General features: G+C 58.5%; 1 protein-coding gene across 5 annotated transcripts in view; it reads right to left on the minus strand.

Moving 5' to 3' along the window:
- Positions 1-22167, minus strand: part of NOL4L (nucleolar protein 4 like) — a 142744-nt gene that overhangs the window by 20548 nt on the left and 100029 nt on the right. For 3 of the 5 annotated variants that reach the window (XM_023220419.3, XM_023220421.3, XM_023220420.2), the window contains exon 5: positions 10187-10328. In XM_023220419.3, the coding sequence (XP_023076187.2) occupies positions 10187-10328 (142 nt within the window). Of the gene's footprint in view, positions 1-10186; positions 10329-19230; positions 19448-22167 lie in introns of those variants that run through there. The other 2 variants (XM_023220422.3, XM_023220423.2) reach the window with 1 other exon arrangement.

Consider the following 22167-nt stretch of genomic DNA (forward strand, 5'->3'; position numbering starts at 1 on the left):
TGGAGGCGCGGACAGCAGGGCTCCGGGCTGTGGTCTGGGGGTGCGGACTCCACTCTGAATTTGAGGCGCACACCTCCCCAGGGCTGGCCCCCTGCCTGCTTTGACAAAGGCCAGCGCCCAGGCTGTGTTTACATGATGCATAGTTCCAAGGAGCACCAGGCTCAGGGCAGGCTGCCCAGCTCTTCCTCCGGAAAGGCAGGAGGGGCGCAGAGGTCAAATGGGGGACGCTAGGACCCTACCATCCTGGGTGATGAGGCCACACAGGGCACCTACATTCTCCACGTGGCCCTCAGGCCCCGGCTGCCTGCAAAGCTGCTCTCCTGAGTACCCTGCTGTGTCCCTGTGGTTCACACAGCCTGACCCAGCCCCAGCCACGGGGCAGGAAGCCCATGCCACCCATCTGAGTGCCACACTTGCCCCCTGATTTGCAGCCCCGGGGCGCCAGTGCCTCTACCCCCACAGCACGTGCCTCCTCTGTGTGTGCCCCTCAGTGCCCACGCAGCAGGCATTCCTGCTGAAACTCTGGTCACTCTTTCCTTAGGCAGGTGCCAACCTAGTCCCTCACAGTCAGGAGCAGCGCTGTCCGACAGAAACAGAGAGTGAGCTACATGAGGGATTTTAGTGCCCTAGTACCCACATTTTAAAAAGTAATAAAGAAACAGGTGAAATCAATTTTAATAATCTACTTTATTTAACCCAATATATCCAAAACATTACCATTTCAATAGTCGACACCGTGTTACCAGAGCTGAGGTATTTCACCTTCTTCTTTCCTATGGAGCCACCAAGACGCAGCACGTATTGCATACCTGTCTGCACTAGCCTTTTCCAAGGCTCGGTAGCCGTCCTTGGCTACTGAATTAGACGTCGCACACCTAGATTCTCCCCTAAAACTGAAATCATTTCTCTCTGCAGAGACCCTGGGGGTCCTCGCCCCTAGACAGGTGTCCAAGCTGCAGATGATATTCAGGCCTTGGGACAGGTGGCTCAAGCGGTGGGGCCCTGGAGACGGACACCACCTTCAGTGGAGGGGAAGGCGGACACCAATGATGCGTCAGGTCCCAAGTGTCGGGCGGTGGGTAACTCATCACGCCTGATTTGCACAACCACCCTCTGCAGCAGACATCAGGGAGGAGCCAGAGGCTCCAGGGGGAAGTCACTGGCCCATCGCCCGGGATGAGTGGCGGCACCCAGACAGCCCTAAAGCACCACCTAGGCCACCCAGTGCTCTCAGGCATTCTGGGAACCTCCAAGGCCAGCCTTGATTTGCCCATCTGTACTGTGGGACAATTCCCTACCCCGGCTACCAGACTGCCCCATTTCCTAGAGCCCCTCCCCCAACACCTACTGGCCCCTGATGCCCCGGGGAAGCGCTCCCAGGATGAACTGCCTGGGTGTGGGTGTCCTCCCTGGCCCCGTCCTCCAGGCCAAGCACAGGTGGTGAGAAATAAACACTAATTCAGTGTGCAAAGATCGAGCTGGGACACACAGAGCCTGCTCCCCGTGTTCTCAGAGCAAATAGAGCCACTCCAGGCCACCATGGGTGAATGATTCAGGGGGCAGGGCCCTGGCCCCAAAGCCCCTGCAGGCCTCCTCCAGCCCTCCTGGGAGCCAGTCTGGGTTTGGTGCATTGCAGTCCTTAGGTCGGGGTGATGACGCCAACGTGGCCTGGTCACTTCCTGGTTCCTGGGAAAGTCACCCTTGAACAGGCTCCCGGTGGAGGTGCCTCAAGAGGGCCTGGCCTGACAGAGGAGCCTGCTGGACAAGAGCTCTGTACGTATCCTGGGTTAAGGGGCGGCCGCGAGGGGCAAGGGCACTGATCCCCACATGGCCCCACTGGTCCAGGCTCACCTTCACCTCCATTTTTTTTTTTTTTTTTTTTTGAGATGGAGTCACTCTGTCACCCAGGCTGGAGTTCAGTGGTGTGATCTTGGCTCACTGCAACCTCCACCTCCTGGGTTCAAGCGATTCTCCTGCCTCAGCCTCCTGAGTAGCTGGGATTACAGGCGCCCATCACCATGCCCAGCTAATTTTTGTATTTGTAGTAGAAGTGGGGTTTTGCCATGTTGGCCAGGCTGGTCTCAAAATCCTGACCCCATGTGATCTGCCCGCCTGAGCCTCCCAAAGTGCTGGGATTACGGGTGTGAGCCACCATGCCTGGCTCACCTCCCCGCTTTATCAGTAGGTGAACCTCTCAGCTCCTCAGGCCCCAGAGCTTGTCCTCTGGAGACCCAAGGCCCCAGCACCCCGGACAAGGCCAGGGCTGTGTAGGCCCTGCTCGCTCCTGGATAAAGGGATCTCTCGGTGCTGTCTCCCGGCGTCTCTCACCCCTTGGCGAGCCAGGGCCCAGCACAGCCCAGCATTGTCTGTGCCGCCTGTGGCCCAGCTGATGATGGACACTTTCCTGTGACCGGGGACTGCCAGTGTGGCCTACAGCCAATCCCTGGAAGGCCTGGGCCCCAGCTCTCTGCTCCTGGGGGAGGGGAGGCCAGGAGGCCGCCGCCTGCTCATCTGTTGTGGGTGTTTGGAGCCTTGAGGAGTAACAAATAGCTCTTGCTCCCGGGGTGGGGGTGGGTGGGACCTGCACCCGCAGAAAGGGGCCCAGTCCTGGTTTCTGGCCTCAGCTGTGAGAATTAGGGTGAGGGCAATGGACACGGCCATAATGAGCGGGTGTTAGGGAGAAGGCATGGCTTAAAAGCCCACTGCAAGAGAGGCCTTTCAGAGGCCAACCCAGGGAGACTGGTGCAAGGGCCACACCTCCTGCCATGCAATAGTGACCAGGGCAGATGTCTGGCCATGCGTGTTGGGTCCAGGGGGAGTCAGCAGCAGGCCAGAGTTCTGTGCCCCTTGGTAGGAAAGGGCTGCTATGACCCAGGGATGGGCCCAGGGGAGGGGGGCATCACCTGAGGAGGGCACTAGAAGGAGCCGTGGCACAGGGGTAATGTGGGTGATGGTCTCTGAGCCCTGGTGGCCTGGCCGTTACTCCCACCAGCTCCTTCCCCACCAGCCGTATGGCCTCCTGCCTGATCCCTCACTCAAACAGCTTCACCCCTTGCTGGGGACACCCCATGGCACCCTGAGTACCAGAAGCCGGAGGCACACTTCTGCCTAGTACCTTCTCCTTGGATGGCAGCACTGACTCCTCACTGCCCGCTTAGCTGCCCATCAGTGTGGGCATCTGGGATGGGTCTGGCATTTGCCAGATTGAGAAGCAGCGTCTTGGGAACTCGGGGTCCCTGGACAGGGCCTGGCTCATGTGGGTGGGAGGGAGGGACAGGGACTCAGGAGTGCCTGAGTCTCGTTGACACCAAGGACCCCCTAGCCCGGCTCCCTTTCCAGAGAAGCATGACCTGGACGGTGGCTGGGGGCTGAGAGTAGGGACGGGGACGCCGCTGAGGGTGGCTGTGAGGTAAGCTGCGGTCAGGGTCCCACAGGCCTCCATGGCGGAGGGGACCAAGGGAGACCAGGCTGGCTGAGGAGGCAGGACTGGACCAAGGGGGTGGCATGCAGGGCTCAGAGAATCTGGGGGAGGTGACGAAGACTGCCCACATCCAGTCCCAGCCTGGCCCCCGGCGGGCCTCTGTGCTGTCCACATCTGGTCCTCAACCACCTGGCAAGGTGGGCCAAGATGATCACCCCTGGTTGTCAAGGGGACGGCACCCGCCCAAGGCTGCCTGGCAAGGAGGGAGCTGAGCAAGATCTGAGCTCTGTGTGCCCCCACGCTTCCCTGCGGACCCCTTGGAGGCCAGGGAGGAGGCACCCAGGGGAGGGGCCAAGCCAAGGAAGAGAGGCCAGCAGTGCTGCCACTGGAAATACCGAGCCCTGGGCACTCGAGCAACACGCCTGCTCCCCAGAGGCCCGCCCTGCTGCCCAGTTTGCATTTCTAGGCGGCAGAGGGCCGCACCCGAGGGCAGCAGGGGCCACAAGGTAGGAAGCCTTGGTCTTCTCACTAAGAGCTCCTGGGGGCTTGCCAGGGTGAGGGGCTGCAGCCCGCAGGCCATGTCACAGAGAGAAGCTGCGGCCCAGAGTTGGGGGTTCAGCTAGCTCAGGACCATACTTTGGGGAAGGGCTGGCCAGATCCATGGCACAGAACCCAGGACCTGCCTACAGGACGCCACATATTGGGCCCGACCACTCCATCCTCCCAGAACCCTTCCATGCCAGACCCTCCCCAGATGGCCTGGTTGTGGCCCCCCTGCCCTTCTCTCCTGGTTGGAGCTTCTCTCCTGGGTCATAGGGAGCTTTTGGAAACATGTGACCCAAGAAACCCTGGCATCGGGCACCTCCTCCCTTCCCAGCCCCCTGCTGCCACGCCTCTGCCCGGCCTCCCAGGCCACCTTGTCCCAGGCCCTTTCTCTGATCCCCCATCTATTCCAAGAGTGACTTAGTGGCCGTTGGTTGAGCACCTATTCAGTGCCAGGGCCTGGGAATAAAGCCCAGGACAGAAGACTCAGGTCACATGGGGTCAGCCCTGAAGGGCACCCTGTGGCGCCTGCTTCCAGCAATGAAAAACAGGCACTTGGCCAGGCGCGGTGGCTCACACCTGTAATCCCTGCACTTTGGGAGGCTGGGGCGGGCAGATCATGAGGTCAGGAGTTTGAGACCAGCCTGACCAACATGGTGAAACACTGTCTCTACTAAAAATACAAAAATTAGCCAGGCATGGTGGTGCACGCCTGTAATCCCAGCTACTAGGGAGGCTGAGGCAGGAGAATCGCTTGAACCTGGAAGGCGGAGTTTGCAGTGAGCCAAGATTGTGCCATTTGTACTCCAGCCTGGGCAACAGAGTGGGACTCCATCTCAAAAAACAGAAAGACAAACAGGAACTCAAATGTCCTTCCACAGGAGTGGCCAAAACGGTGGCTCTGGAGAGACCCAGTCCCCGTGGTCTGGGCAAGTTACTTCCCCTCGGAGACGACATTTCCTGCCCTGTGGAACAGCGACATGTAAAGCTCTGGGCTCACAGGGTCAGGCTGGGCACACAGTGGGCTCAGGAATGGGCCCCCAGTCACTGGGCTGACTGGACAACCTTCAAACTGTGGCTGGCCCACATCAGTGTCAGGGAGGCCAATGACTATGTGAGAAAAAAGGTGGTGCCAATACTGCCTCATTGAAAAGAGAACGAGGCTCTGGTTACTTAGATAATATAAAAGTCTGAGAAAAACAGGCCCCCCAGACATCATTATTTTTCATTTTCTTTTTTTCTCCTTTATTTTTCTTTCTTTCTTTTTTTTTATTGAGACAGAGTTTTGCTCTTGTTACTCAGGCTGGAGTGCAATGGTGAGATCTCGGCTCACAGCAACCTCTGCCTCCAGGTTCAAGAGATTCTCCTGCCTCAGCCTCCTGAGTAGCTGGGAGTACAGGCATGTGCCACCCCACCCAGCTAATTTTGTATTTTTAGTAGAGACAGGGTTTCTCCATGTTGGTCAGGCTGGTCTCAAACTCCTGACCTCAGGTGATTCACCTGCCTCAGCCTCCCAAAGTGCTGGGCTTACAGGCATGAGCCACCGTGCCTAGCCTTCTCCTTTATTTTTCTACAATCATTGTAATACTTCTGGAATAAGGAGAGAAATAAGGGACATTTCTACAAAGACGTGGCTCCTGCCCTCAGCAAGCTGACAACCCACAGGGGTCCCGCACTGGTGCCTGTTTGGCTTCAACCAAACCCCAGACTCCTCCAGGGAGGTGGAGACAGGGCTCATCACCCGAGTGTCACAAGGCCAACGCTGGTGTGACAAAAGTGGCCAAGAAACTGGAAGAGTCAAAGGGCCCTCAGTGCCTTCGTCCAGCCCCAGGCCTGCACGGTGCGGGAGCCCCAGTGTGTCCCGAGGCCCAGGCTGGAGAAGCAGCCTCATCTGAGAGGCGCACACACCAGGCCCTGACCTGCCCCAGCCAGGGCTCCACACCACTCTTGCTCAGCAACCCCCTGACTGCCCACCCTGCGGAAGGCGGAAGCAGGCCCAGCGAGCAGACCCCCGCTCTCCCCTGGCGCTGGCTTCCTGTCTGCCCAGGAGGTGAGTAATGTCCGCTCCCTGCCCCCATGCATCCCTTCTGGAGGCCAGGCGGGCCTCACATTTTCCGCTCAGGAAGGGGCAGAGTGAGAGGCCTGCTGAAGCACATCCAGGGGAAACGGAAGGAGCACCCCGCCTGCCCGGTCAGGAACCCAGGCCAGCCCCGGCCTGCAGGAGGCGCACTGGCTCACCTGCCTCTGTGCATGCCTTCATTCGTTTTCGTCCACTCATTCACTCAACAAACAGTACCCCAGCGCCTGCGCGGTGCCAGGCCCTGTGCTGGGTGCTGGAGTCCTGGCTCTCAGGGTGCTTATGGTACTTGGGGAGCAGACTGCATCAAACAGATCATCCCACCAGTGGGGGCGTAATTACAGACGGATGTGCTGTTCAGCCCCAAGACAATGGCAGACCACGGTGCCTCTGGACAAAGTCTCTCAGACATCCTCCCTCCACACCCTATGATGTGCACAGAGCCCTGTTCAGACCCAAAAGAAAGCCCAAGCCCAAGCCTCGGCCAGGACTTAGCTGAGGGTGTTTAGGGGACCTGGCCCATGCCTGGGCAGGAAACTATGGCAGGAGCTGGCCCGCATGGCCCTGGGCCCCAAGGAGGGAGTGCCCCAAGTGTGTGGAGAGGGCCTTCTTTGGTTCCCTAGCTCCCCTGCCCATCTTCTGGGGACCCTCACACGTGGCCCCTACACCTGCCAAAGGGGAGAGAGGAGAAGCGCTGGCCCTCCCCAACTCTGGCTGAGTTGCCCCAAGTCTCTCCCTGATTCTAAGTTTCCTCCCCATGAGATGAGGGCACTGTGATGGTGCTCCCTGCCAAGCACCAGCGGCTATGATCGCAGGGACCCAGGAGCATCCCAGGACTTCAGAGTGTGGGGAGCTGCTGTAAAGAGGTCTGGGAGACCAAGACTCACAGACAGTGGCAGGGCTGGGGGCAGAAACCTAACTGTGTTTCAGGACAAGCGGACACTCACCCCGGTAGAACCTCAGAGACAAGCTTCCCGGGGAGTGAGAGCTGGCATCTGCACAACTCACTCGGGCTCAGTGGTTCCGCCGTGGGATTTGCTCTGCCACTCAGCCTTCATCTGCCTTTGTTAAAATCTTTAAAGAAGGGCCCCAACAAATCCACAGCTGTAGATCTGTGCTAACTGCCCGGCTCCCTGAAATCACGGCCGGCTGGATTACTCGTCAGCAGGGAGGGCATGCTGATACGGTTGGCATCTGGGTCCCCTCCAAATCTCATGGTGAGATGTGTCCTCCAGGGTTGGAGGTGGGCCTGGTGGGAGGTGTCTGGGTCATGAGGGGCTTGGTGCTGTACGGAGTGAGTTCTCACTATGAGTTCGCGCGAGAGCTGGTGGTTTAAAAGAGCCTGGTACCTCTTCCCTCTCTCTTGCTCCCTCTCTCACCATAAGACATACCTGCTCCCCCTTCACCTTCTGTCATGCCTGTAAGCTTCCTGAGGCCTCACCAGAAGCCAAGCAGATGCTAGTGCCATGCCTGTTCAGCCTGTGGAACTGTGGACCAAATACACTCTTCTCTTTATAAATTACCCAGCCTCAGGTATTCCTTTATAGCAACACCAAAAGGACCAACACAGGTGTGTCATCGGCACAGCCTTGGGAGTCCCCACACTCCTGGCAAACAGAAAAGACCCAGGTGCTCAGATGGGAAGGATGTCCCTAGAAACAAACAACCCAACTTATCCCCATCAGAGGCGGAGTTCCACCTGCTCTGCAATGGTGTGCTTGGACAGGGCTCAGTAAACGTTTGTTCATTTGTTCCTTCCGGGATAACAGACATTCAGCAGGCACCAACAACGGGCCAGGTTCACAACTGAGTCGCAGGGGCAGGGCAGAGACCAAGACTGACCTTACAGCAGGCCTCAGACTTCCACGGAGGCCTGAGGGCTACAGCCCACACACCAAGCTCACCTGGGCATCAGTGGGGTTGGGGGGCTTCTGCGATGGAGACCCTCAGGCGGGGAGTGGAGCACACAGAGGGCTAAGGTGGGTGCATCTGCTTGGGCTGTTCCTACCTAGTCCTGCATCAATAACAGGGGCCCGAGAGTGCTCTGATGGGAGCCCCTTGACTCACTCACGGGAGCTGGACCTCACATGTCTGCACCGTGAGCACCTTCAAGAGGGGCTGGTTGTGTGTCTCCATGGGGGCCGGACGATGGCCCAGGACTCCAGGTTGGAAACCCACTGTTCTGGACAGACGCCAACAGGCCCACAGGCCCAGAAGGGGCAGTAGAGGCCAGGCCAGCTGCCTGGGCCTTCCCAAGGCCTGTGCCCTGCTCGGGGTCTCAGCCGGCCAGCGGGGTGGCCCACAACTCTATGAGTGCCTCGGAGCGGATGGTGAGGCCTACGGCCCCGCGGTCAGCAGCATCCTCACTGTCCCAGCTCCGGTGTCCACCAGGAGGGGAAGGCAGTGTGTGACTACCCCAGGCTGGCCCCGCACTGGGCTCTTGGGGACCTACGGATCCCCAGCCTCCCTGCATCTCTCAGCCTCATCCTCATGGCCAGCCAGCGTCTGAGCAGCAGGTGCCGAGGGAGCTCCACGGACCCCACAGAAATGCCACTGTCAGTCACCTGATCCTGACGGCCCCCAAATCACCAGACCTCCCCAGGACGTGTCTCCAAGAGAGATCCCACTCTCAAATGGTGGTCATGAGGAATAACAGCAAGGGATCTGCTCGGGAATGAGCAGGGGGACCACGGCCCCTTCAGCCCAACTGCTCTGGGTCTCTGAACAACTGTCCCAGACCCTTCTTGCAGGGACCAGAGCCTGCGGCCCCAGCTGAGCTCTGCAGGCACAGCCCTCGGTGTTCTTTGGGTGTGGCCTCAATCAGCTCAGTTGAGGCGGTAGGTCAGCTGCTGAGCTTGTCCCAGTCCCAGAGCCCCCCAGAGCACGTGGCTGCCCCCACTGGGTCCCCACCACCGTGGGAACGCTGGAAGGCAGCACTGGCCTGGGAGGCTGGCAGCACGAGGGGGTCGCGCCGACCTCACGAGGCATCAGGCACAAAAGCCTTTTCTTTGCCAGCAGCCACGCACCCCACTCCTCCTGCAGCCACTCCCTGTGCTCCCTAGCCCCTGGCCCAGACACCTCCAGCTGCCTCCAGGCTGGGTCTCCTCCCAAACAAAGCCGGATTCAGGCCTGAGAAGGCTGTCGGGAGGCAGGCGCACAGGTTCTGCCATGGAGATGAACTTTGACCCAAACAGCAAGGCTCCTACCCCTTATTTACTCTTTAAGGCTGACCCGTTTCACAGAGTTAACATTACACCCCTTTTTAACCCGTACCTCCCTCCCACATTCCAGGCCTCGACCTTCAACCCCTCCTAATTGCTGGCTCCGGCCCCTACACCCCAGTTCTCTGGGGCCCAGCTTACTCATCCCCTGCCCCCAACCATCTCCTCCGCGGAAACAAAGGCGATGCCGGGCTGCTGTGCTCACAGAGCCACCTCACAACCCTGGCACACCAAGGTAGATGCCAGGGCCCCAGAGCCCAACCACTTGGGGGAGTCCACATGGAGGCCAGGGTGGATCTTTGGGGTCTGATTCCTGACCCTAACTCTCCAACCCCTGAGAAGGAAGCCTCTATTCCAAGGGAGGCCGGAGTAGGCTGTCTGGCAGGCCCTGTGCAGGGGGGCCAGGACTAGGGAAGAATCCAGACAGCTCCCCAGCCAGCCGCATCGCATCCCAAGGGGCTAGGACACATGTGGACAGCTGCACTGCCTGGTCACTCACCAGGTGACCCGGGCTATAGCCTCACATGTGGCTACAGAAACACGGGTCGTTTCCCTTGCTGGGCAGCAGAACTGCTCTGGGTTAGGTACACAGTGAACCTTCCCAGGCCTGCCCCTGGTAACTCTGAAACCCACATCGCAGAAGCCCATGGCATCTCAGCTACCAGGCAGACCCCTGGCCTCACAGGCTGCCAGTCCCATGGGCTCCCTCCCTCATCTTTGGGAGGAAGGAGCCAGGGGCTGGGGCAGTGGGGCCCGTGGAGATGCTGAGAACGCTGGGGGCAGTGCAAGCTTGGGTCTGGGCCACCCGAAGGCCTTGGCCCAGATTCCGCCACCCTGGAGTATGTCCACACCTCTCACCTGAGGACAACTGGGAGCAGGGGGCCGGGCACAGCCCCTCCTCAACCGCCACCAACGGGCACTCACCGTCCTCTTGACTGTGGAGGTTCTGTGGGCTCCGCATCCTCTCGTCCTGGCTGGGGCTCAGGCTGGAGGCCAGGTGCGGGTCAGCTGACATCCATGTGGAGTCGCTCATATCAAAATCCTCGCTGCTCACAGAAGTCTCATCCTGAGCAGGGACAAAGAAGGTGGGCATTCAGCAGGGACGGGCTCTCATCAGCCCGAGGCAGCCTTGTGAGTGGACCCCAGGGCCAGTGGGCATTTGCGAGTACCCCGAAGGCCTCAGGGAGCCCTCAAACCTTGAAGTGAGGGCTGGGTAGTGCTCCCCCTTGCCCAGTGGAAGTGGCCCCAGCTCTGGTTCCTATCGGAAGCCAAGGCTAAGGGCCGGTGCTGTCTGTAATTGAAGACAATTATGAGGTCTCGCATCCTGCAGGGGCGGATGGCAGGGCCTGGCTCTTACCCTTGTGAGCCAAGGTTGAAACAAGCGCTGTAAACAAGGGCTGCCGCTCCCTGCTCCCAGCCCAGGGACCAGGGCTCACTCTGCACAGGACCCGGCGGCAAGAAGCGGGCAGCAGGACATGCCGGCCACCAGGCACTGAGGCTGAGCTGAGTGCCCCCAGCAGGCCCGGCGCCCTGACTCCCATGAAGCATGCATGGAATTCCTTTCTCCCACTCCCCCAGCCCAGAGGACATTTCTGTCTTCCTCCTTCCTAACCTTTGCTGTGCTTCAAAGATACGCTCTTGGGCAGCTTCCAGGGCTGAAAGGGCCAGCCCCAGAAGTGCAGAGAAGGAAGGGGGCGGGGCAGGCCAGGGTTCGGACCAGACCGCAAAGGGGGTTCAGCTCAAGGGCCTGGGGGGCCGCCAGGGCGTTCCAAACAGCCGGATGGCCTGCTAGAGAGGACCACGCCTGCCTCCTCTCCCCTCGCTGCTGGCTTCGGAGGCCCTTGGCCAGTCATCCGGGAACCCCCGGGGCGGGGCCCCTTCAACCCAGCCCTCCAGCGGGAAGGGCCCCCACCTCCTCCGGCCCAGCCTTTCAGGAGCAGCAAGCAACTGTGCCTGGGAGCTGGCTGTAAAACCAAGAAAGATGACCCAGCAGCTCCCACACCCGGAGTTCTGGCCTCCCCCCAGCAAGACACAATGGCCTCTGTGGGCCCCCAGTGAGGACCTCTGGCAGAGCACCCCCCAAGCCTCCCCTCTGGGGCCCCCTCACAGACGCCTCTTTTATAGTGAGCAAACACACTTTGGTTGGAACTTTCTTAGGCTGCTGTCCCTGAGGCAGACACATCTGCTCCAAGTGCTAGGGAACCAGTGTGGATTCGCCTCCACTCCCTCCCCCACCCGCTGGGCTGGTAGGGAGTTTCCTGGAATTTATAGCTTCTGTGCAGTGTGGACCCTCTGCTGAATCCAGAGGACAGGAGCTGGGCTGTGACGACTGCAGTCCCCACGCGGCACACCCAGGGCCTCGGGGAATGGATAGAGCCCATATGTCCTCTGGTGTCCTCTCCCCACACACAGGCACATGCACTCACTCTGCCTCCCTCCCAGGGGCTGCCTGCTCCATAAACACAAGCACCTCCACCCACAGCCCTCCTTCATGAAAACTCACTCACACACCCAGACACACACACACACACACACACACACACACACGTTCAAAAGGCTCTCTGCACAAAGGGTACAAAGGGACAACAAAACTCTCCCCTGTGCTAACTGGATGGAGGGAGACGAGGGGGAGGGGGAAGAGAGACTGGCAGGTGGGGGAAGGTTCCTTGGAGCCTTGAGCAAGGCTGCAAGGGGCAGGCGGCTCCCCATCTTCCCAGCTGGTCCTGCCATGCTGGCTCCAGGAACCAGGAACAGAGCATCTCGCGTGGGCCCCTGGCTACTTCCTGGCTGCCCAGGGGGTGCCATGCTCAGGGTTTGACCTGAAGTCACAGCTGAAGGAGAAAGACTCTGGGTATTGTTCAAATGCTCATGACTTAAAAGACAGAGTATTCTAGTAACAGTTGAAAGCGCCACCTACTCCAAACTCCCTATCCATCCATTCGACAGGTATTTACTGAGCACCTACTATGGGCCAAGCTCCCCTCTAGGCGCTGGGAAACTCAGCTGTGGACCAGACACACTCCTGGCCTGTCTGGCACCCCTCATCCGCGAGGGAGATGGACAATGAGCAGAAAAGCATTGATGAGGGCCGCAAAGCACACAGAAGCGGGGTGAGAGGGCAGAGGGACCTGTTTGCCAGGGCAGCCCAGGAAAACCCCACGGGTCAGAAACGCTGGAGCAGAGGCCTGCAAGAAGTGAGAAGGGGGCCGGGCGCGGTGGCTCAAGCCTGTAATCCCAGCACTTTGGGAGGCCGAGATGGGCGGATCACGAGGTCAGGAGATCGAGACCATCCTGGCTAACACGGTGAAACCCCGTCTCTACTAAAAAATACAAAAAACTAGCCGGGCGAGGTGGCGGGCGCCTGTAGTCCCAGCTACTCGGGAGGCTGAGGCAGGAGAATGGCGTAAACCCGGGAGGTGGAGCTTGCAGTGAGCTGAGATCCGGCCCCTGCACTCCAGCCTGGGCCACAGAGCGAGACTCTGTCTCAATAAAAAAAAAAAAAAAAAAAAAAAAAGAAGTGAGAAGGGGAGCCCGTGAGAAGAGGTCTGTGTGGCTCCACGCACTTTTCAGGCACAGGCAGCAGCAAGTGGGGCACAAGCTGCTGGGCTTGAGGAGAGGCAAGGAGGCCACTGTGGGCAGGCGTGGGCGGGCCCAGAGGAGCCACACGAAAAGGTCCCCTCCACAGAGCACGCAACCCTGGCAGGGCCGTACCTGCCATCTCTAGCTTGGAGAAAGGCTCTTGAACTCCACTCAATACACGGGGGGTGGAGCAGCAGGGACGGCTTGCACACTCTGGCCTCACTCAGCCAAGTTCAAACCATAACAACAGAAGGCAAACTTCTCAGGGGCCCAGCGCTGCTCTGGGCTTGTGGTATTTCACCCTCACTACAGGCCCACCAGACAGGTACAGTTGTCAGCCCCGCTCCACAGATGAGGAAACCGAGGCTCCAGGAGGTTAAGGGGCTTGCCCAAGGTCACGGGCTAACATGAGGCACAGCCAGATCTGTGCAGTCGCCAAGGACTGGACACGCCCTCCTAACTGAGTTGGCCCTTGCCTAGAACCCACACGGCTGCTGTGAGCCACAATCCCAACTCCAAGCTGTATCCAGCTGTCGCTGTCTTGTGGATCTCTGCCCTGTCTTTCCCCGGAAAACCTTAGGTCCTTCTAACAGTGGAGACCAGACTGTATGTCCTCTGAATCCTGCACAAGGCAATGAGACTTGTTGAATCAACTGAATTGCCTGGCATGGTGTTGGTGTTTAATGAGGACGCGGCATTAATTTGACAATTAAGGACTCTGGTCCCATTGCGCATAGTTCTTGAATGGAGGGCATGTGAAGCCCAGGATGCAGGCTGGTGGGCTGGTGGCAGCCGGGTGCCCTGTAATGCCTCCCTCCTGCTGCCGCCAGCCACCCCACACACAGCCAGGGTTTCTCTGGCTCACATCACTGAACTGTTCACCCAAACGCCCCTCCACCCCTCACTTCCTTGATGGGTCCCACTGGGAAAAGATGGGCTACACCTAACCTGGCATCAAAATTACCTGATTAGGAGGAGCACCCAGCGCCTACAGGCACGGGGCTTCAGGCTAAGGGTTTTATGAGATTTCCTCCCATGACCCCATAACACAGGCACCCACGTCAGGCCTAGCTCCAGCTCTGACAACTGCCCCTGTGAGGCTCGCCCCGCCTCCCCCAACTGCCCAGGGACACGGAGCCAGCAGCACAGCTGGTGTGTAAACCCAGGCAGTCTGTGCCCAGAGCCTGCATCACAGTGTCACCGCACCATGGGCCACTTCACCACATCTCCTCCCTTCAATGGGAGGAACCAGATTCCTTAACGACCAAGTGTCTCAAGATGAGGCCCAGAGGGAACTCATGGGTGATGAGGCTATATTTACACACACACACACACACACACACAAACACACACATTCATGCATGCTCACTTTCTTCAATGAGTTGATGTACATTTATTGAGCATCAACTATGTGCTGGCATTGTGGTAGGGACATAGATAACCAAGGCAGGGTTCCTTCACAGCAGGCCTTGTTAGCTAGGAAAAGGGACCAGCAAAAATTCTGACCCATCTGTAGGTGCAGTGGGGAGAAACTGTGGACACACTGCCTCGTTACCTAACAATGACTGTTTTCTCCCCAGCTCCCAAGGAATTTTCCCACAGCCTCCAGGGTTCTGCCAGGTGAACCCCAGTTTTGTGAAAGAGGTTCTAAGATTCTGATGTCTTGACTGCTATGGCTTTTTTTTTAAGATAGGATCTTACTGTCACATAGGCTGGAGCACAGTGGTGCAATCACGGCTAACTGCAGCCTCGAGCCCCCAGGCTCCTGCCTCAGCCTCCCAAGGAGCTGGCACTACAGGCATATACCACCACGCCTGGCTAATTTTTAATTTTTTGTAGAGACAAGGGCTCACTATATTGCCCAGGCTGGTCTCAAACCCCTGGGCTCAAGTGCCTCGGCCTCCCAAAGTGCTGGGAGTACAGGTGTGAGCTGCCACACCTGGCTGCTACAGCAACTTTTTTCTAAAGTGAGAAATCAAGTCTATTAAGCCTAACTTTTCAAAAACACACAATACAAAAATAAGTTTTGGTCAGACTTACACAAACCCTTCAACACCCACACTTTCAAGGGCTGAGCTAGAGAAGAAGACTTCCCAAGACCCTCTGCAACCTGTCTGGCACAGCACAGTCCAGTTCATGGGTACAAGCCCCCCAGTCACAGATGGGCAGACTGTAGCTCCAGTCCCTCACTCACACCCTAAGCCAAGGCTGGAGAAGCAGCCTAATCACAAGGCAGTTACAGGTACACACAGATCAGAATCTGTCAACGACGACTGTGCAGAGGGGGAAAATACACCCAAGTCCAGAGGGCCATGCTGGAGGCAATGGTGCAGGTTTGAGAGTGACCAAGGCCTCAGGCCTGCTCAGAGACCCAAGGTGCTCACTGACTCACCCAGAGGTCACAGGGTACTTCTTACTTCTCCCTTCTGGAATGTCAGATGAAGTGGGGCTAGTTTCTCCCTTTCTGTTAACAAACTTCAACAAAACTTAGAGAATAAAACTGTGGGCTGGGTGCGATGGCTCACACCTGTAATGCCAACATATTGGGAGGCTGAGGTGAATGAATTGCTTAAGGCCAGAAGTTCAAGACCCATCTGGGCAACACAGTGAGACCCTGTCTCTATTCACAAAAGAAAAGTGTGTGCAGTCCCATTACTTCTGGGTTCCCTCTCCTTAGTCCCCATGTGACTGTCCAGTCAGCTACGCCCTGGTTTCTCTAGCCTCTGCCCTTTGGAAACCCTGAAGCCCATGGCCTTGCCCACCCAGCAATCATTTATTCCAGCACCAAAGCCATCATGGGTCACAGGGTAATAGAGCCAAAGCCAAATGCTCTTCTGAAAAGGGAACTTAAGAGTTAGGCAGGCAGATGGGTAGCACCCAGTCAGCCTCTGGGACACACCCCAACCTGGGAGCCTGGCCTCTGGGGCAGAGGGAGAGGAGCTGACCAGACCCTCCCTGTTCTTATCTTCAGTCCAAAATTCATGGGCAGGTTCAGTTTCTCTCCACCCAGCTTCTGAGGCCCTTCCTCTTCTGCAGGGTAACTAGCACAACCACTGCCCAGCCCAGGAGGAGGAGAAAACGGGAGACCAGAGGGGAAATGGTGGAAACGGGACTGTATCCATGGCTTGTAACTACGGGCAGGTGCTATCAGTAACCTGATTATTTTACAACTGGGGTCAATTTCTCTGCAACTGGGTTCCTGGTGCCTCTGAAGTTGAGCCATTTGCATCCTCCAGGACCCGGGATCCTGGGGCGTGCCTCACACAGTATTTTCCAGACCCTTCCTGAGAGCTGTAATTCTATCTCTACGGCTTGCTTGAGAAAGAAAAGGAGGAGGATTTGCTGAGAATTTAGCGCAATTGTAAGCCATAAGCCCTGACCAGGAGCCCTGGGTGTGTGTTTCGGAGGAAGGCGGGGGCAGGGATGTGCAGGGGATGTTTCTGGGCTGAGCAGGAAAGAGACCCCTCTCTATAAAGCCCCCAGGCTTGTTCGACAGGAGGCTAAAGCTCCCATTGGGAAGAACACCAGCCTCAGGCGGTTGCCCCAGCACCAGCTCTATCCCAAAGTGGAGTCTCTTCTCAACCCACTGGTAGGCACCACCTTCTGGGCACCTGCAGGCCCCTTCCAGGCCCTGGACATTCTTCTGCAAAAGGCGACTCTCCCCCTTGTCTCCATGTCAGCGAGCATTACACACACAGCCTTCTGAGCATGCCAAGAAGGTACTGAACCGCATGTGACCCCAACTTAACCACTTCAGTTCATCAGATGGCTTATTAATGGAAGACGAAAAACCCCCAGGATCAGGGGTTCAAATCCTTGTTGTGAAGGGGCCGCACACATGAAATGTGAGGGTGGTCTGAGCCACAGATATATGAAATATGAGGGTGGTCTGAGCTCCTGGGTGTGTGGGGTCCTAAAGCTGTTGCTTCATAGCTACAACCCAAGCCCACCTAGCCACCAGGGAAGGAGGCCAGCCTTCCAGCACTTCCTGCACAATTCCACTCCTTCCTGCGAACATGCCTCCTCTGCTTACAAGCCATGCAAGCACCAGCTCTTCTGGGAAATATGAGGCAGGGAGAGCTGAGACACAGCCAATCACCTACCATACTGGAGTGATTCTCGCTGTCTCTCCCTCACACTCACTCACACGCACACCGTGTCTGTCAGAAGCGTATTCCCATCTACATGTGGTCCTGTTGTCCCTGCTGTCATGGACGCCTGGATGCTGGAAGTGAGCATTTCCCACACTTTCCCACTGTATATCGAGTGGAAAACAGGCTTTTGTTCCTAAGCAAAGGCACCTGGCTGCTCCCCATCAGCGTTCCTCACCACGAGGGCCTCGCTGGTACCCCAGACATCGCCATTAAGGGTTTCTTTAAAAGTGAAGTTGGAGAGGAGCTTCAGCAGACAGGGATCTTCCAGCCAAAAGGAAGGCTGGAAGGGAGCCGCTGTGAGCTAATCCCCTGCAGGGCTGTCCTTCCAAGAAAGGAACCCAGACAACACAGAAAAAGTTCTTGAGCAACTCCCAGGCGGTCCAGCTCCACAGAGCCCCAGGGTAGCGGCCACAGGAAAAGTTCCCCAAAGGCGTCTTCTCAGCTGGGAGGAAGGCCGCAGTGATCTCTGTTCCCACTGTGCTGCACGAAGGTGCTGAATAGGGTGGTGTCGCCCAGCTCTAGAGGTGCTGTCTTAAAACCCTGCTCTATTAAGCAAGCCTCAGCCTGAGCCTGGATTAGACAGGAGCTTGATATTATTCAAGGACACATTTAGGCCCTAATGGCTTTCCAATGAAGGAGTAATTTACTACCCGGGGGGCTAAACTACCACGGGGCCTGGGCCATAAATGGGCCTTTTCCCCAGACCAATTCAGTCCAGAATCTGGCCTGTGTCAGGGGTCAAGAAACGGGCCTAGTCCCATCACACAGATGGCTCTCCCCAGAAGAGTCATGAGGTCCCCCAAACACCTCTCCGCACACCCCCTTTTTGGAGTGTGTGAGTTGGTGTGGGGGCAGGCTGGGGTTGCCAGCTGATTCTGGGATAAGTAGGGCTTTATCTCAAGGGACAATCTATTTCAAGCCACAATCCTTCTCAGAAAGAGGAGGAAATCACAGAGTCCAAACACCATTTCAGGTGAAATCAGGAGGTTATTCATCTCCCCTCAGAGCAGACAGAAAGGAAAATCAATGTTTTAGAGGGGGAAAAAAGGTTCCATTTGAATTAATGGGTTTGTGGCTTCTCCATTGATCTGAGCCTCTTCACACTTTCTTTCTGTGCTTTTGTGCTCTTGGGGAGAGGGGAGGGAGTAGGGAATGGGGAGGAGGGGGTGGGCCTCCCATAAGGAAAAGGACGGTCTAACCTTAACCTTTCTACAGGAATAATGCTAATTAGCGAGGCTTAATGAGAACTTCCCCCAGGAAGCGCAGCCCGGTAGGGGCGGCCGGACTCGGGCAAACGCAGCTCCGGGTGGAAGCAGGGTCACTTCTGCTCCCGAGTGGCTGGAATAAATATGCGGATTGCACTCCCTCCTCCTCCCCACCCAAAGTGTCCAGCCTTGAGGACTAGGTGGAGGGAGGAGAGAGCGGGCGGAGGTGTAAATCCAACTTAACCCCTGCGCGCGCCCTCGAGCCGGCCGGCGGCCCCCGCCCCGCCGTGTCCCCTGATTAAGGAAGGCCCCTTCGCCAGGGGCCGCCGACGCCCGCGGCTTCCGGTCAGACGGTGCACCTGAGAGGGACACCCCGTCCCCTCCCGGGAAGGACCCGGGCCTGCCGAAGTGGGTTCAACTCTGCAAACCGCGTCTCAACTCCCCGCGCCGCGCCGGGGAACCCCTCCCTGCCACTCAACGCTTCCCGTCCTCACATCCCCAAACACAGTCCACTTCCCTTCTCGTGGCGGCCGCGGCAACCCGAGCCCGGTCCCCACCCCGCCGCCAGCGAACGCCTCCCTCCCCGGGACGCGGTGCCGAGCCCGCTGCACACCGAGCGGCCGTCGCACAATACCGCGGCGCGGCGCGCACAATCACAGCCCCCCAGGACTCGCGGCGCGCACCCCGGGAGTGGGGTGCGCCCCGCGACCCCGGACGCTCGGGGCCAGACACACCTCTCGGGCGCCCCGCGGCCCCCACAGTGCAGCCTTCATCGCCCCCCCCCACTCTGGGGCACACTCACCCGCCCCCCGCCCCAGCCCACTCCTCCCAGGGCGCAGCCGCTCCCCCGCGCCCCCTTCCTCAGCCCCGGCAAAGGAAGCTCCCCCTGCGCCCCCCTCCCCAGAACCGCCCCCAGCCCCCCGCCCCCCTAACCGCAGCTCAACGGCCGGCGGCAGCAGCCGGAGAAGGGGGGCGGCGGCCGGGGCCCCGGAAACGGCCCGATCGTCGGGATCCTGGCCGGACTCCGTACCTGGGCGGGTGGCGAGGCGGAGATGGGCGGTCGGGATCCGCGAGTGAGCGGGGCGGGCGGCGGTGACAGCCCCACAGCTCCAGCTGCTGCTGCTGCTGCTGCCGCCGCGGCCGCCCGGGGAGAGGGGCTGGCACCGCCGCGGCGCGTCACTGCCCGGCCCGGGGGCGGGGGTGGCCAGGAGGAGGGCCCAGGCGAGCAGCGGCGGCAGCGGCGGCAGCGCCGCGGCCCGGAGGAAGGGGGAGGGGGCACCGGGCACGGGGAGGCGGGGGAGGGGGGCGGGACCGGGCACGGGGCGGGGGCGGGGGGGGGGGGGCGGGGGGGGGGCGGAGGCGGGCGCGCTGGACGCGCCGCCGTGCGCTTCGGTGGGGAGAGCGCTCTTAAGGGGGAAGCGCTTCGAGGAAGATCCTTGCAAGGGGCTGAGCCCGGAAAGAAGGCGCTGGGATCTATGCCTACCCATCGCTCCCGGAGGCCGCGGTCTCTGGGTCCGGTGGGGGCTGGGGGGCGCGGGCACCCTGCGGGCTGTCTGCGGTCAGGCCAGGAGAGGGAGACTTGGCCCAAAGAAAGTGACTCAGGCACCCTCAGGAACTCTCGGCGTCCGGGGCCCCTTCGAGCAGCCCTCGACCCCAGTGCGTCTCTTGGGTCCCCAGGGACGCGGGTACTTGTGGGGCGGGGCTGCCGGGCCTCGGGGTTCGGCTCCCCCGGGCGGCCGGAGCGAGACCCCGGGCTGGGAAAGCCAGGCACGTGGCCAGCTCTAGGCCGTGCCCCCGCCCCACCCCCACGGCAGGGCCCCCGGTGCTTGATCAAGTTCAAGCTCGAGCTCCTCGGCGCGCTGCCCACCGGCTGCCCCTCCGCGCCCCTCCCCCTCCCCCATCCGTATCGTCTCGCTCTTCACTCTTCCTTTGTCTCTTTCCCACCACTTAGTTTACACCCGCTCCGCCCTCCTCCCTGCCCCCCGTGGGCGCCCGAGAGTCCGGGAGGCGCTCACCTGTTCGACCCAAACATCTACTTGACCCTGAGCGCCCGCCGCCCGCTCGCGCCCGCGTGCCCGCCCCCGCCCGGCCGCCGGTCATTGTGCTCCGCCAACCCACACGGGGCCGGGTCCTGACGGCGCGCGAGCCACAGTTGTAAAGTAATAGGATAATCTCGGGGACGCTGCTCCAGCCCAGACCCGGGCACGCACTGTCTGCGGAGACTGCACTGCCGGGGAGGGGGACCACGCGGAGCCCAAATGCGGTCCCCCCGACAGACAGACCCCTGCCCGGGGCGGAGGAGGCGAGACGGGCGTCGCGGGGTGGGCGCCCTGAACCTCCGAGCAACCTCGGACTCGGCCCGAAAAGCAACACGCTTATCACCAAACCGCAGAATTAGACCCCGATGGAGAAAATGGGTCAGGGGACCCATTCCCACCCCACCCCTACAAATCCAGACCCTCCGCTACCATAGATCAGCCTCGAAAAAAGCTTGTGCTTCATCAAGGATGGGAGGCTGCCCTCGTGGAATTCTGTGGGGAAACTGCCAAAAAAAAAAAAAACCACACACTAAAAAAACCCCGATAAGGATCCCACCTCCTGATTGCTCTGGTCGCATCCGAAGAGGAAGGGCAATTTCTACTGACTCTTTACGCTACCATTCATTCACGGTGGAACCAGCAGAGAAGAGAAAACGAGACAGCCACCGCAATTGTTTGCAATTTTGAAACAGACTGCCTTTAACCCTCCAACTTTTTTTCTGTAAAAAGCCTTTTTCTTTCTTCCTCTGAAAGCTTTGCATTGTGAACAATCCGTGGTAAACAAGGCTCCCTCTACAGCCGCGAGTGGGAAGTACAACCCCACAGGTTCAGAGCCCAGCGTTTACCCGTCAGAAAAATAAAACGATGACAAGACATCACATTAGCGCCACGCAGGCTTCCTTCCGCACATGCTCAAGACTCTGCTGTCAATAGAAAACTCACACTTTCTTTTTAAAAGAGGGTTTAGGCACATTTACTCATTAGCACCTTTTATTCCTGAAATCAAATGTGTTTTCAAACCAATTCACTCTCCCTAGTTTACTAGATCTTCTCATCCTCAGTGGTGTGGGGCAGGTGGGAGGCTTTATTTATCCACACATGCTGGTGCCCAATAATGATTTTTAGAATGAACTGGTGGCCACAGCTCTTAAGTTCATCCAGGAAATGTGAGTGTTTCCAACGTAGGAACTGTCCATCCTCACTCTGAAAATGAGATAATTCAGGCTCAGGATTTCCCTCTTTCCCCACCACATTTCCAGAGACCTTTGACTTCTCCTGGCCCGAATTACTATTTCACAGCAGTGGTGTACATCTGAGCTTGAAACACAAAGCCAAATCCAACTGAAGTTCAAAGGTGGAATTGAACCCAGATAACCCACCTCTTCTCTGACTAATAAAAGAGAGCTAGTATTGCCCAGGAGGGCAGAGCAGTGATTTTCTGTAGGCATGAAATGTGAACTCATTTACTATCCCTGAGATAAAACAGCCCAGCCCTGCTTAACCCACAGAAGACAGTTGAGAGCCCTGCAGAAACCTGGCTGTTGAGCAGCACTGCAAATTAGGCGAGTTTTCATGTGTGTGTGCTGAAGCTCTGGGAAATCTCCCAGATCCTTATTCCTGCAGGAGCTGCCACTCCTGGAGTAACCTTGTGTACGTTGTTTTCAGTGTCCTTGTGCCACTCCCCCCCTCCTTAAAGTGGCCACAGCATGAGTCCCAACGAGGAATCAGGTGACCTAGTTTCTTGACTACTAATTCTTCCAGTGATGTGTCCCTTCTTCTAGCCCCAGCCTGGTAGGAGAACATGGCAAAGAAAGCTGCTCCCATCTGCTTCGGAGGGGAGGGAGGGGGCAATGCTGCCCCAGGTCCCCTCCAGCCTCTGAAGACACTGGGCGCTTTTGTAAACAGATGATTGGGGTATGCTCTGATGG

This window comes from Piliocolobus tephrosceles, chromosome 20 (genome assembly GCF_002776525.5).
Source record: "Piliocolobus tephrosceles isolate RC106 chromosome 20, ASM277652v3, whole genome shotgun sequence".
NCBI lineage: Eukaryota > Metazoa > Chordata > Mammalia > Primates > Cercopithecidae > Piliocolobus > Piliocolobus tephrosceles.